Genomic DNA, 12060 nt, shown 5'->3' on the forward strand with positions numbered 1-12060 from the left:
ATAATACTCGTACATCAGACAAATTAAATCACGCGAACTGACAGAGCTACAGTACGTTAAAACTTCAAAATGCATTCACATTAAAACGTTTTAGTACCTCTAACTTCAGACGCTTTACCAAAGAGAATTGTTCCTTCAGTAGACCTAATGGTGATCTCTTCACCGAACTCTTTCACATATTTCTTAATTTTACATCTTCACTGCACTTCAGTTTAGGCATGTTAAGTGTGACCAATCTGTTGAAATTCGTTGGTGGTGGAAGGGAAAGAGAATGAGCTGGGCTAGAGAAACCATGGAATTTCCTTGTTTGCGAATTGCTTCTCAGCTAATCATATCTACTTTTTTTTAACAATTTGTTTTACGTCGCACCAACACAGCCAAGTCTTATGGCGACGACGGGATAGGAAAGGACTAGGAGAGAGAAGGAAACAGCCGTGGCCCTAATTAAGGTACACCCCCAGCATTTGCCTGGTGTGGAAAGGCAAAACTGTGGAAAACCATCTTCAGGGCTACCGACAGTGGGGTTCGAGCCCACTATTTCCCGAATGCAAGCTACAACTACGCGACCCTAACCGCACGGCCAACTCGCTCAATAAGAAAGCGACATCCTCCTCAGTGAGACGTCCATGCAGCAGCTCTTTCTCGGAATCAGGTCTTTTTCGGGAAAAGAAAGAAAAGAATGTCTACTACAGTATTTGGAAATCCTGTGTTCGAAACAGGACCCAGATAACATGTACTTAGTTAAACCGCCTCAGTTTAAGCAAACACGCCCAAAATATGACCGAAATAATGAAAACGGCCGAAATTTACGAGTACATTTACAAGCAATACAGAATTGGTGTAAAATGGGTCAGGGAACCATCACTGAATTATTTTTCAGATTTCTGGTAAAATGAGCTCAGGAATGTCCGAAACTTTATTATTATTATTATTATTATTATTATTATTATTATTATTATTATTATTATTATACTTAAATAAATTACTTGTTTTGGGTATAAATAATGTTTTCTTATTATTTGCAAGAATACATTTGATTCTAACAATAAAATTGTCTGGTCATTCAAACCATAGTTAGTGACCTAGTTTTTTTAAATTCAGAGTACAACCACCCTAGATATAATAGTTTGTGCTCGAATTAGATAACTTGTTTCGTGCGATAAGGACTTGAATTTCGCATAGATCATGCAATTTGAAATCAAGGTGTGAAGTGTGTGTCATAGCCAAAGGGGGAAAGGGAAACTTACATGAGTCATATTTCTTCTGCAGCAACAGGTGATGATTTGGGTTAGTCAGACGGGTTTTTTAGGGTCAATATTTCTAACAATCCTTAAGTTAGACCAAAGCGGAGAGGTTATCCAGACCAAACCCGACCTTTTTCTATATTAAAAAAAAAGTAATTTCTCGTTTCTTCTGCACAGCTCGGCATTTGTAAACCTCGTTCCCTGCTATCCCTAAATAAGGTAAGTGAACAATAGGATGAAAGGTTGAGGCGCTGGCCTTTTGACGCTAACTTGGCAGGTTTGATCCTGGCTCAAGCAGGTCGTAATAGAAGGTGCTCAGATACGTCAGCCTCGTGCCGGTAGATTTATTGGCACGTAAAAGAACTCCTGCGGGACTAAATTCTGGCACCTCAGCGTCTCCGAAAAACCGTAAAAGCAATTAATGGGACGTAAAGCAATAAAGTTATTATTATTGTTATTATTATTATTATTATTATTATTATTATTATTATTATTATTATTATTATTATTATTATTATTATTATTATTGACTCGCTATTGTTGCGTTTAGAATGCCCAGACTGCAATGCATTTAGCCAGGGTTAAATATTTCCATTCCTTTTCGTTGTAGAGTCAGTGAATTTCACCCGAACCTGACGCCGTGCATTGCGTTTTGTAGTTATTAACTATTTTATGTGATTGGAATTTTATTGTCATTACTCATTATTAAATTTCTTGCTGAAAAATATAATACAAGAACGATGAAATCTGGAGCTTACGGAGTCTTTTTCCAGTATGTCCAACGTTCCATTTTTTCTCGGTGTTAATATTCGATGGAGTGTTTCAGTAAATCGACTGACATGGCTCGTATTGCGCCGGGAATCGTCTCTGCAGCGTTCACTTCATGAGGCGAACTGAGCTACAGCGAACGAGTTGGCCGTGCGGTTAGGCTCGCGCAGCCGTGAACTTGCGTTCGGAAGATAGTGGGTTCGAATTCCGCTGACGGTAGATGGCTTTTTGTGGTTTATCATTTTCGCACCAGGCAAATGGCTGGAGGCTGTACCTTAATTACGGCCACGACCGCTACCTTTCCCATCCGTCCGTCGCCGAAAACCTTCGCTGTGTTTGTGCGACGTTATGCAAGTAGAAAAGAAACTGAGGTACGCAGCCGGTCTCACCATCATGAAATAGCTCCATCCAACTACACTCTGAATGAAACCGATCAAATGAATGCAGAATATTTTCGGAATGAGGAAGGATCTAAACGATCTTAGCTGCAGCATGACTGGTTACTTCCGGTAGCTGTACAGTAGTGATATGATTGAGCTGCATAATTAATAATAATAATAATAATAATAATAATAATAATAATAATAATGATGATAATAATAATAATAATAATGAAATGACGTATGGCTTTTAGTGCCGGGAGTGTCCAAGGACAAGTTCGGCTCGCTAGATGCGGGTATTTTGATTTGACACCCGTAGGCGACCTGCGCGTCGTGATGAGGATGAAATGTTGATGAAGAAGACACATACAACCAGCCCCTTTGCCAGCGGAATTAACCACTTATGGTTAAAATTCCCGACGCTGCCGGGAATCGAACCCGGTACCCCTGTGACCAAAGGCCAGCGCGCTAACCGTTTAACCATGGAGCCGGACATAATAATAATAATAATAATAATAATAATAATAATAATAATAATAATAATAATAATAATAATAATAATAATAATAACCATCATCATTTGCAGTGTTTGGCCTTCGCAGATGATCTAGCTAGTCTTTCTTACAACATACAAGAAGCAGTTCAGGCCCTTGAAAAATGCATGGAACTGCAGCTAAGACTGGCTCCAAGTATCGTATGAAAAAACTCAGTATATGGAAGGATCCGTTCGTTATCTAGATGGGAAGCCTCTAAAAACGAAATTCGGCAAAATTAATCAAGTGAATAAGTTCAGGTAGCTAGGAGAACTGATTCAGTCATTAGGCTTGGATCGTGGAGCGAATAAGGAGAGGATCTCAAAATTACAGAAGGCCTATAGACTCACCTGGAACAGATATAGCAAAAAATCAATATCCAGGAATGCAAAATTAAGACATTACAACTCAGTTATAAAACCTGAAGCACCTGAAGCACTATACACCTCGGAAACCTTAATCATTGGAGGCAGATAACTTATTAAAGACATAGAGAAACAGGGGGAAAAAAATGAATATTGGGAGAAGAAAATATCAACATTAGCTAAATAAGTTGTATCGCGCTCCACAGATGGGCATAACGCTGTAAAATAATAATAATAATAATAATAATAATAATAATAATAATAATAATAATAACTGTATAAAAACAATTTTAAATTCGTCTGTACACTTCAGTTCTTGTCATGTTTTTTATATCAAGGATTTTTTTTTGTTTTTTTTTTTTTTTTGCAAGTTGCTTTACGTCGCACCGACTTATGGCGACGATGGGACAGGAAGGGGCTATGAGTGTGAAGGAAGCGGCCGTGGCCTTAACTAAGGTACAGTCCCAGCATTTGCCTGGTGTGAACATGGGAAACCACGGAAAACCATCTTCAGGGCTGCCGACAGTGGGGTTCGAACCCACTATCTCCCGAATACTGGACACTGGCCGCACTTAAGCGACTGCAGCTATCGAGCTCGGTATATCAAGGATTAGGTGAACCACAAGTCGAAAGTAGGTTTTGAGAGAGAGAGAGAGTTAACATCGCTAGAAAACAGTTTTAAAAAGTATTTTTTTCAAATAGCAGTATTAAGGGAGCCAAAATGGGAAGTGTCACATTTCCTTGTTAATATTTTCTGTATCGAAAAACTACAGTATGTACGAAGGTACTGTAATCCCAAAAATAAGATTTCCTAATTATTATTTTTTAAATAAGTACATAGACCTGTTTATTTCTACAATGGTTTACACCATTTTACAGCTTGAACATTTAGAGAGGGGGATTCGATTCCCACCTCAGCCATCCTCAAAGTGGTTTTCCTTGGTTTCTCCACTTCTCCAGGAAAATGCGATGATGGTACCGAACTTAAGACTAAGGGCCGCTTCCGTCCCTCTTCCTTGTCTATCCGTTCCGATCTTCCCATCCCCCCCACAAGGCCCCTATACAGCATAGCAGACGAGGCAGCCTGGGCGAGGTACTGGTCCTCCCTCAAAGTTGTAACCCCCCCCCCCCCCACTCAGTCCCCAAGAGGTACATTGAAGCTTGTTGAAATCTGTTGGACGTAGGGTCTGGTCTCTCCTTGCATGCCGAGTAAAACTAAATGTGGTGCTTACAATGTTGTAACCGTGTAAAACTGATCTACACTCTGATTACACTGACTTGTTAGTCATGGGGTGCGGTATCTCTTCTGTTGTCATTCATCTCCGCTAGATGTCAGTAAATCAGCCCCCAGTTAATTAGGGAAGGCCAGGAGGATGAGGAAGAATAAAGTGGTTATATTTCTATCTTCATTTGTCTTGGATCACGTGTTTCTACATTATCTCAGATTCTCTTTTGTCAATATTTCGGAATGTGACGCTTGTAACCGTGTAGTTCGTTCTAATAAAGTAGTAGGATCCACTTCTCTGCGCAAACGACTGCTTTTTTTAAAGGACTCTTAGCAGAAAAACACCTACAGATCGAAAACTATCATTGTATCTTTTAATGGAGCTGTACTTCACTGTATATCATGTGTAGTACAGTAATTTAATTTCTGACCTTGTGTGCCTGAGTGGTTGGATTGAAAGCCAAACTTTGCTGGAAATATCGTGTCATTTGTTAAAAACCATCATTCACACAGTTTCCGACAATCTGCTTTTGATTTTTATGTCTTTTAAGTTACTGTTGAGCAAAGTTTATTTGACCTATTTTCATAAAAATAATTATATAATGTTCGTTATTCCATCTTCAGAAAACAAGTAGACTATCTGCTTATGGTCTCGTAGGTGATAGTAGATTGGATGCTATGACAAAAATGCCGGTGATCCAATCTCTACATAGATGTAAACGATCAGAGTTGTTTGAAGTAATAATAATAATAATAATAATAATAATAATAATAATAATAATATGCTCTCGGCTACCGTCTGCAGACATTTTGATTTGATGGCATCTAGACTGCCTATGTGTCAATTTCGACATTCTGTTTTACCTAGTAGATGGCAGAGTAAACCGGATCTCTGTTTGACGATATCAATCTAAACTCTGATATTTACCGATTATATTGCTCTCTGATGTGAGAAATTGCAGTATTGCACGGGCACAGTCCTTGAGGAGGAGTACAAAATATAAATAAGTGAATCAATCCTTAAAGTAAAATCGAATAAAATCAAGTGATGCAGGGAATATGAGATTAGGAAATTGTCTTAATAAAAGAGGTAGATGAATATTGCTACCTGGTAGAAACTGACGATGGCAGAAGTAAAGAGGACGTGAAATACTGACGAGCATTATCAAGGAAGGCCTTTCTTCAGGATATTGGCTCACATCAAACATAGATATGTGAATTAGGCACGTGTTTTAAGATCTTTGTGTGGAGCGTGGCCTTACACGGAAGTGAAACATGGACTGTAACTTGTACAGAAAAAGGGAGTATTAAAATGTGGCGTTACAGAAGTATATTGAAGGTCAAATGGGTGGATCGGATTACAGATGAAGAGGTAATGAATCGGGCTGGTGAGGGGAACGATTAGGCGAAATTTGACTAGAAGAGATATATTAATAGGACACATCTTGAGACACTTGTTCAGTTAGTTTTTAAAGGGAGTGTAGCCAGTAAGAATAGTTGAGTAGACCAAGGCATGAATGTGACAAACGAATTAAAGTGGATGTAGGCGTTATGTAGACATGAAAAGATAAGTACAGGAGAGAGGAGTATGGAGGGAGTGCTGCATTAAACCAGTCTATGGACTGATGACCCAAACAATAGCGTCAGGGTTTGTTGAGTAGTTTTTACTGGCAGACTTCGAACTGGAAGTTAATGACTTACTTGACAATTCCAGTTTAGGCCTTAGACCCCTTGGTTATTTCTCACGTGGCCATCCGCCATAAGCTCTTGGCGGATCAAGCTTTGTGTCTCAAGGAAATGTATCGTTGTCAACTCGGGTTTCTGCGAATGATGTCGATGTAGCTTGAATAAGTCTTATCTTACATCCTGTGTGTATATAGAATGACGCGTCCCTCCTCACTCTAACTACCCTGCCTCTCCCTCTCCGCGCCCAGTGTGTTCCCTTCTCTTCCCCTACCCAGCCCACACCACCCATTGAATCGATCTCCCGTCCCAAAAGAAGCATGCTCCTCGCGCGCAGTAGCGAGCCGGAGCCAGTGCGGAGATGCGTAGTCGAGGATGAGTGTGGTTGCCTGGTAACGCAGCATCCGTTCAGTTTGACCTCCCCTCTTCGTCTGACTCACTGTGTGCAAGCAACGAATTAGGTCATTTATTTTTCCTGTGTAGCCTAGCGAAAATGGTGGTGTCACTTTCAGGATTAGCGACTGGAATTTGTTGTGTTTGAAGAACTGGCCGCAATGGCTATCGACATCTTCGGAAGATGTCATACGATGATCGCTGGACCGAAGAAACTTGGCGGTGGATCGGTATGAAAAGAAACAAACATGAACAGTTTCGACATCGGTTTTCCAATGGTTTTAAGAGAACGCGACGAAAATTTTTTGCCTGTGGCTATTCCCTTGATTGTGTACCCTGTCATTTTCATCCGAGGGCTGAATAGCCATTTTCCCTTGTGCAAAACCCAAAATGCAAAAGAGAAAGAAAAAACACCGGTATGCTACTTTTTATCATTGCCCAGTTTGCAGTGTTTTCAGAAGATAAATACTTTTGGCCACAGATGTTAAAGCGAACTGTGCACATTGTTTTGGAAATTATTAGCGATCATAAGAATTTTTTTCTAACAGTTTGTATATAATCATTTAGTTCGGAACTCCTATAGTATTTCAGAAACTTTCCGGTACCGTTTAATTTACGGTTGAAAATTTATTGAGAAACTCTTAGTTACTTTGGCAACAATCCCTCGAGAATCAATACCATTGTTTTCTGTGATAATTGTTTGCTTGTGCTAGTCTTGTTGGAGTTGTATTATTAGCCAGTTAGTTACCTGTAGTATATCTAGTCAACCACCATGTCAGTATTCAGATTTGGAGCCGCTCAAAGTCCTCCAAGACGACCCATTGTCCAGGGATCAGAGCAAAGTCCATTTTGGTAAGTTTCAAATCTAAAATTATAAATTATTTGCAGGAAGCACAATTTTAAGACTGGTGCCATAGCTTATAATTTGGCAAAGAATTCTTCTGTTTCACTTTAAACATTCCTTTAACTGTAGATTGTTCTTTTAATACAATAATAATCATTGTATTCTTCGCATGAGTAGAAGGGAGGAAGTTGATTGATTTTAAGTTTTTCAAAGCTTTGACCTTTTGACACGTTATAAAATATTCCGTCTCTCTTCTGCCTCCCGCTACACTTACGAAAGGGGAGGGGCTTGATATTTGTGTAATGTGTGGTATGTTAAAAGCATTTCATCCGTTGCCATCATCCAGAAACACGAAACAAAAAGGAAATATAAACCTAACGATATAATCGATGTAATTGTGCCGACCAAACTACGGAATAATCACTGTAAAAAAAATCTATTATTATTATCATTATTATTATTATTATTATTATTATTATTATCATCATCTTCATTATAGAAAAATCTAGTCGGTTACAATGGTATATTTCTCATTTTTTGTTGTCCGTTGAATGACAGCTTATATCGGTATTTAATTAATTTCGTATGGCTATTACTAGCCGAGTGCAGCCCTTGTAAGGCAGACCCTCCGATGAGGGTGGGCGGCATCTGCCATGTGTAGGTAACTGCGTGTTATTGTGGTGGAGGATAGTGTTATGGTGTGTGAGTTGCAGGGATGTTGGGGACAGCACAAACACCCAGCCCCCGGGCCATTGGAATTAACCAATGAAGGTTAAAATCCCCGACCCGGCCGGGAATCGAACCCGGGACCCTCTGAACCGAAGGCCAGTACGCTGACCATTCAGCCAACGAGTCGGACTTATATCGGTATAAAAGTATATAAATAATTCGTGTAGATATATTAGTGGGAATCATTATTTCCCCGATTGCCTGTTTAACCTGATCGAGATAACATTTGATGTTCAGTTGGTTCCACATATTTTTTTTTTTATTTTTTTTTTTTTTTTTTTTTGCTAGGGGCTTTACGTCGCACCGACACAGATAGGTCTTACGGCGACGATGGGATAGGAATGGCCTAGGAGTTGGAAGGAAGCGGCCGTGGCCTTAATTAAGGTACAGCCCCAGCATTTGCCTGGTGTGAAAATGGGAAACCACGGAAAACCATCTTCAGGGCTGCCGACAGTGCGATTCGAACCCCCTATCTCCCGGATGCAAGCTCACAGCCGCGCGCCTCTAAGCGCACGGCCAACTCGCCCGGCAGGTTCCACATATGTTCTGGGAATAATTCCCTCATGGCATCCCTGGGAACCCCACCCTTCAGTACGTTTCCGTGTATGAAACATAACTGGTCAGTTTCGTAAATTATTTTGATGGATTTTTCTTTTTACTTTCATTGATTTGTCTTGTTCTTATCTTGGGCTTTGACAATATGAAAGTGACTGCGGAATGAGCGTTGCTAGAAATGCCATTCCTTGTGCAACCAGTCCCTGCTATGAATGGTGGAACATTTTGTTCAAAGGGTCGGTTATTGTATGCATTTCAGTGGGCGTGGCAGTGATTGTAATAGCAACTTTTGGCTCAGTGAGGAAAGTAACGGGGAAACTACCTCACTTCTAATTTCACGAGTTCGCCTCTTCAGCGATGCCTAGGCCATTTATGACAGCTAATGGCGGAGCTGTTCAAGACCCAACGAGCCTTCGGGCTGAGCACTGTACGTACGTACAAATAACTAGTGCTGCTTTAAAGATTGGTTTCAGAAAGTGTTTCCGAAGATTTGTACAGAGTGCTGTTCTTTTCACATTACCCAGAATGGAATATTTTTCTGAGTTGCGCTTAGACCTTTAAAACGACGTGCAAATTCAGTGACCATGATAGCTCTTTAAAGGAACAGGAAACGATAATCATGTTCTGCATTTCTAAAAATTGTGAGATGTGAGGCATAAAATCAGATATGTAAGTTACCATCGAAAAGTGAGGGCCAAATATATCTTAAGATATGGAGCAAAATACAGCAGGGAGAAAAATGCCACATTATCGGTATGTAAAGAAGAAATCGAGTCCTCAGTCGACCGCTTTAATGTCGACATTGTATAAACTAAACGCAATGTCATTGGGATTTGTTTTTTTTAACAACGGAGCTCATGCTAAAGAAAACGCATTTTTATTAATATATACGTTGTCCCTCCTTTCGTGCTGTGTTTTTGCTGTTGTGCAGCTGATAATCCTCAAAACTCACTGTGGGTATGGTACTTCGGACCGGACCGGAATGGTGTGGTTTTGGCAAGTCCACAGCAGAAACTGGAACAGTTCATGTCGTCGTCGTCTGTCTGGTTGACCTTTCATAGACTTGATGAAAATATTTCTTGCTTTATGGTTCTGTCAATTATAAATGATTGTGAATATTGAGACGAAGTGAAGTGTATCCCATATACCCTTTTCAGTCTAAACAAACCTGAAAGTACGCATCATTTAATTTTTAACTTTTAATGCTTTACTGGATTAATTCCTATAAAGAATTGCAATCTATCACTAACTTTCCTCACAACATAACAGTAGGACGCATATTGATAGAACCACAACAGCATTTTCACTCACGGTCGGTTATTTGATCTAAGTTGAGTGATGACCAGCATGAACGTTAAATACATGTCTCAAGTTAGTCTCTCGTAAAGTTCCCTGGTTGATGGAATTCAGCTTTCCAACCCGCGATATTTTAATAAAAATAATTTCGGAATAGGATTTATTGTCATTAGTTATTATTTTTACAGCAATATTAATATTGAAGTTTGGATTCCTTCTGCTGGGAAGTTTTGTAACAAGCATGCGATTATTACTTGGCTAGAAATATTTTTTCCTTCTGGGGTAGCTGGAGCCACTTGGCTCATTACGGGTTTTGTCCGGGGACGTAAAGCAGGATACTCTTCCCTGACGTATGCGTATTTCAAATGAACATTCCAACTCTTGATCGACCAGAACTCGAACCTCAGCCGTTCGGATGGAAAGCCAGAAGCTTGGCAAGAAAGAATGACTCACTCAGCATAGCAAGTCCTCTGGATCCTCTAATCCAGAAATACAGTCTTGTGATTATGAGCTGTCTGAGTTTTTGTTATCCTATCCCATATTCATTTCTGTGCGCAACCAAGGGTGCTATTTCCCGCAAAAGCTCTGATATTTCTCATAATTCTTGCAACGGTTTGTGTACACGGTCTAGACCTGCCCTTATTGTGAGAATTGCACAGACTAACTTCTTCTTCCATGGCCTTCCCACCTTGTAGTAATGCCATGATCAGTGTTGCCAACCCCATTTTCATTTAATAAGCTAGATCATCATCCAGTATGAGCTAGAAAAAGCTAAATGAAAACTGGAAAAAGTTAAAAAAATAAGTCAGATATTTATAGCACTGCTCATCGGGTAGGGAATGAAATTATTCTTTGCTCTGCTAAATTCATAGCAAACTACTATAACCGCAAACCTTGGAATTTAATTATGTAGACTGAGCTATTCTTGACAGGTGGAGGTCGTGGTGATTATTGTTTTAACAGGAAGTAGAACTGGGAAACCATTCTCCATTAACACTACTCAGAGGGGAAAATTGAAGGGGTCCAACACTTCGAAAAATGAAAGTATCGCCAAAGAAAGACAAGATCCACGAAGGGCGCGAAAGTGAAACACTCTCTAGGCTTCGTGACCTATTACCGGCGGGGTCGGAAAAGAAAACAAGAGTTGACCAAGGGAGGTGGAATGGGGGGGGGGGGGGGAGACAGAGAGAGTAAAGTCTTCGTTCATACTGGGGGATCCACAACGCCACATCACATGAGGCACGTTGGATGAAATAATCTAGATTTAGCGGGAGAAAGCTACATCGGGAATATTGTTCTTTTCCGCTAAACATCGGATTAAATAAGCTAGATTTAGCGGGGAAAAGCTAAGTTGGCAGCACTGGACATGATATGCCTCATGGTGAGAAGACGTAGCACCAGTCCCTATCTTTCATCACTATCAGCTGGCGGAATGGCGAATAACAACTACAACAGCAAAAACTTCCGTCCCCATCTGGGTTCATAGTTTTAACTTTACGATGTTACTCTTGAGCATTGTTGTTGTTTTTGTTGTTTGAGTCATCAGTCCATAGACTGGTTTGATACAGCTCTCCATGCTACCCTATCCTGTGCTAACCTTTTCATTTCTACGTAACTATTGCATCCTACATCTGCTCTAATCTGCTTGTCGTATTCATACCTTGGTCTACCCCTACCGTTCTTACCACCTACACTTCCTTCAAAAACCAACTGAACAAGTCCTGGGTGTCTTAAGATGTGTCCTATCATTCTAACTCTTCTTCTCGTCAAATTTAGCCAAATCGATCTCCTCTCACCAATTCGATTCAGTATCTGTTCATTCGTGATTCGATCTATCCATATCACCTTCAGCATTCTTCTGTAACACCACATTTCAAAAGCTTCAATTCTCTTTCTTTCTGAGCTAGTTATCGTCCATGTTTCACTTCCATACAATGCCACGCTCCACACGAAATCGTCAAAAACATCTTTCTAATTCCGATATCAATGTTTGAAGTGAGCAAATTTCTTTTCTTAAGCAAGCTCTTCCTTGCTTGTGCTAGTCT

At 40.1% G+C, this 12060-nt stretch overlaps 1 protein-coding gene across 8 annotated transcripts in view; it reads left to right on the forward strand.

The window, feature by feature from the left end:
• The window catches only part of LOC136871688 (centrosomin), a 540670-nt gene that overhangs the window by 68631 nt on the left and 459979 nt on the right, over positions 1-12060 (forward strand). For 6 of the 8 annotated variants that reach the window (XR_010859792.2, XR_010859793.2, XR_010859794.2 and 3 more), the window contains exon 1: positions 6553-7443. The exons of 1 other annotated variant lie outside the window; for it this stretch is intronic. Coding sequence is in view for 4 of the 7 variants with exons in the window: in XM_067145191.2 (XP_067001292.2) it covers positions 7364-7443 (80 nt within the window). In the remaining 3 variants the exon portion in view is untranslated. Of the gene's footprint in view, positions 1-6552; positions 7444-12060 lie in introns of those variants that run through there. One more of the 8 variants, XM_067145196.2, reaches the window with a different exon arrangement.

This window comes from Anabrus simplex, chromosome 4, assembly GCF_040414725.1.
Source record: "Anabrus simplex isolate iqAnaSimp1 chromosome 4, ASM4041472v1, whole genome shotgun sequence".
In the NCBI taxonomy this organism is placed as follows: Eukaryota; Metazoa; Arthropoda; class Insecta; order Orthoptera; family Tettigoniidae; genus Anabrus; species Anabrus simplex.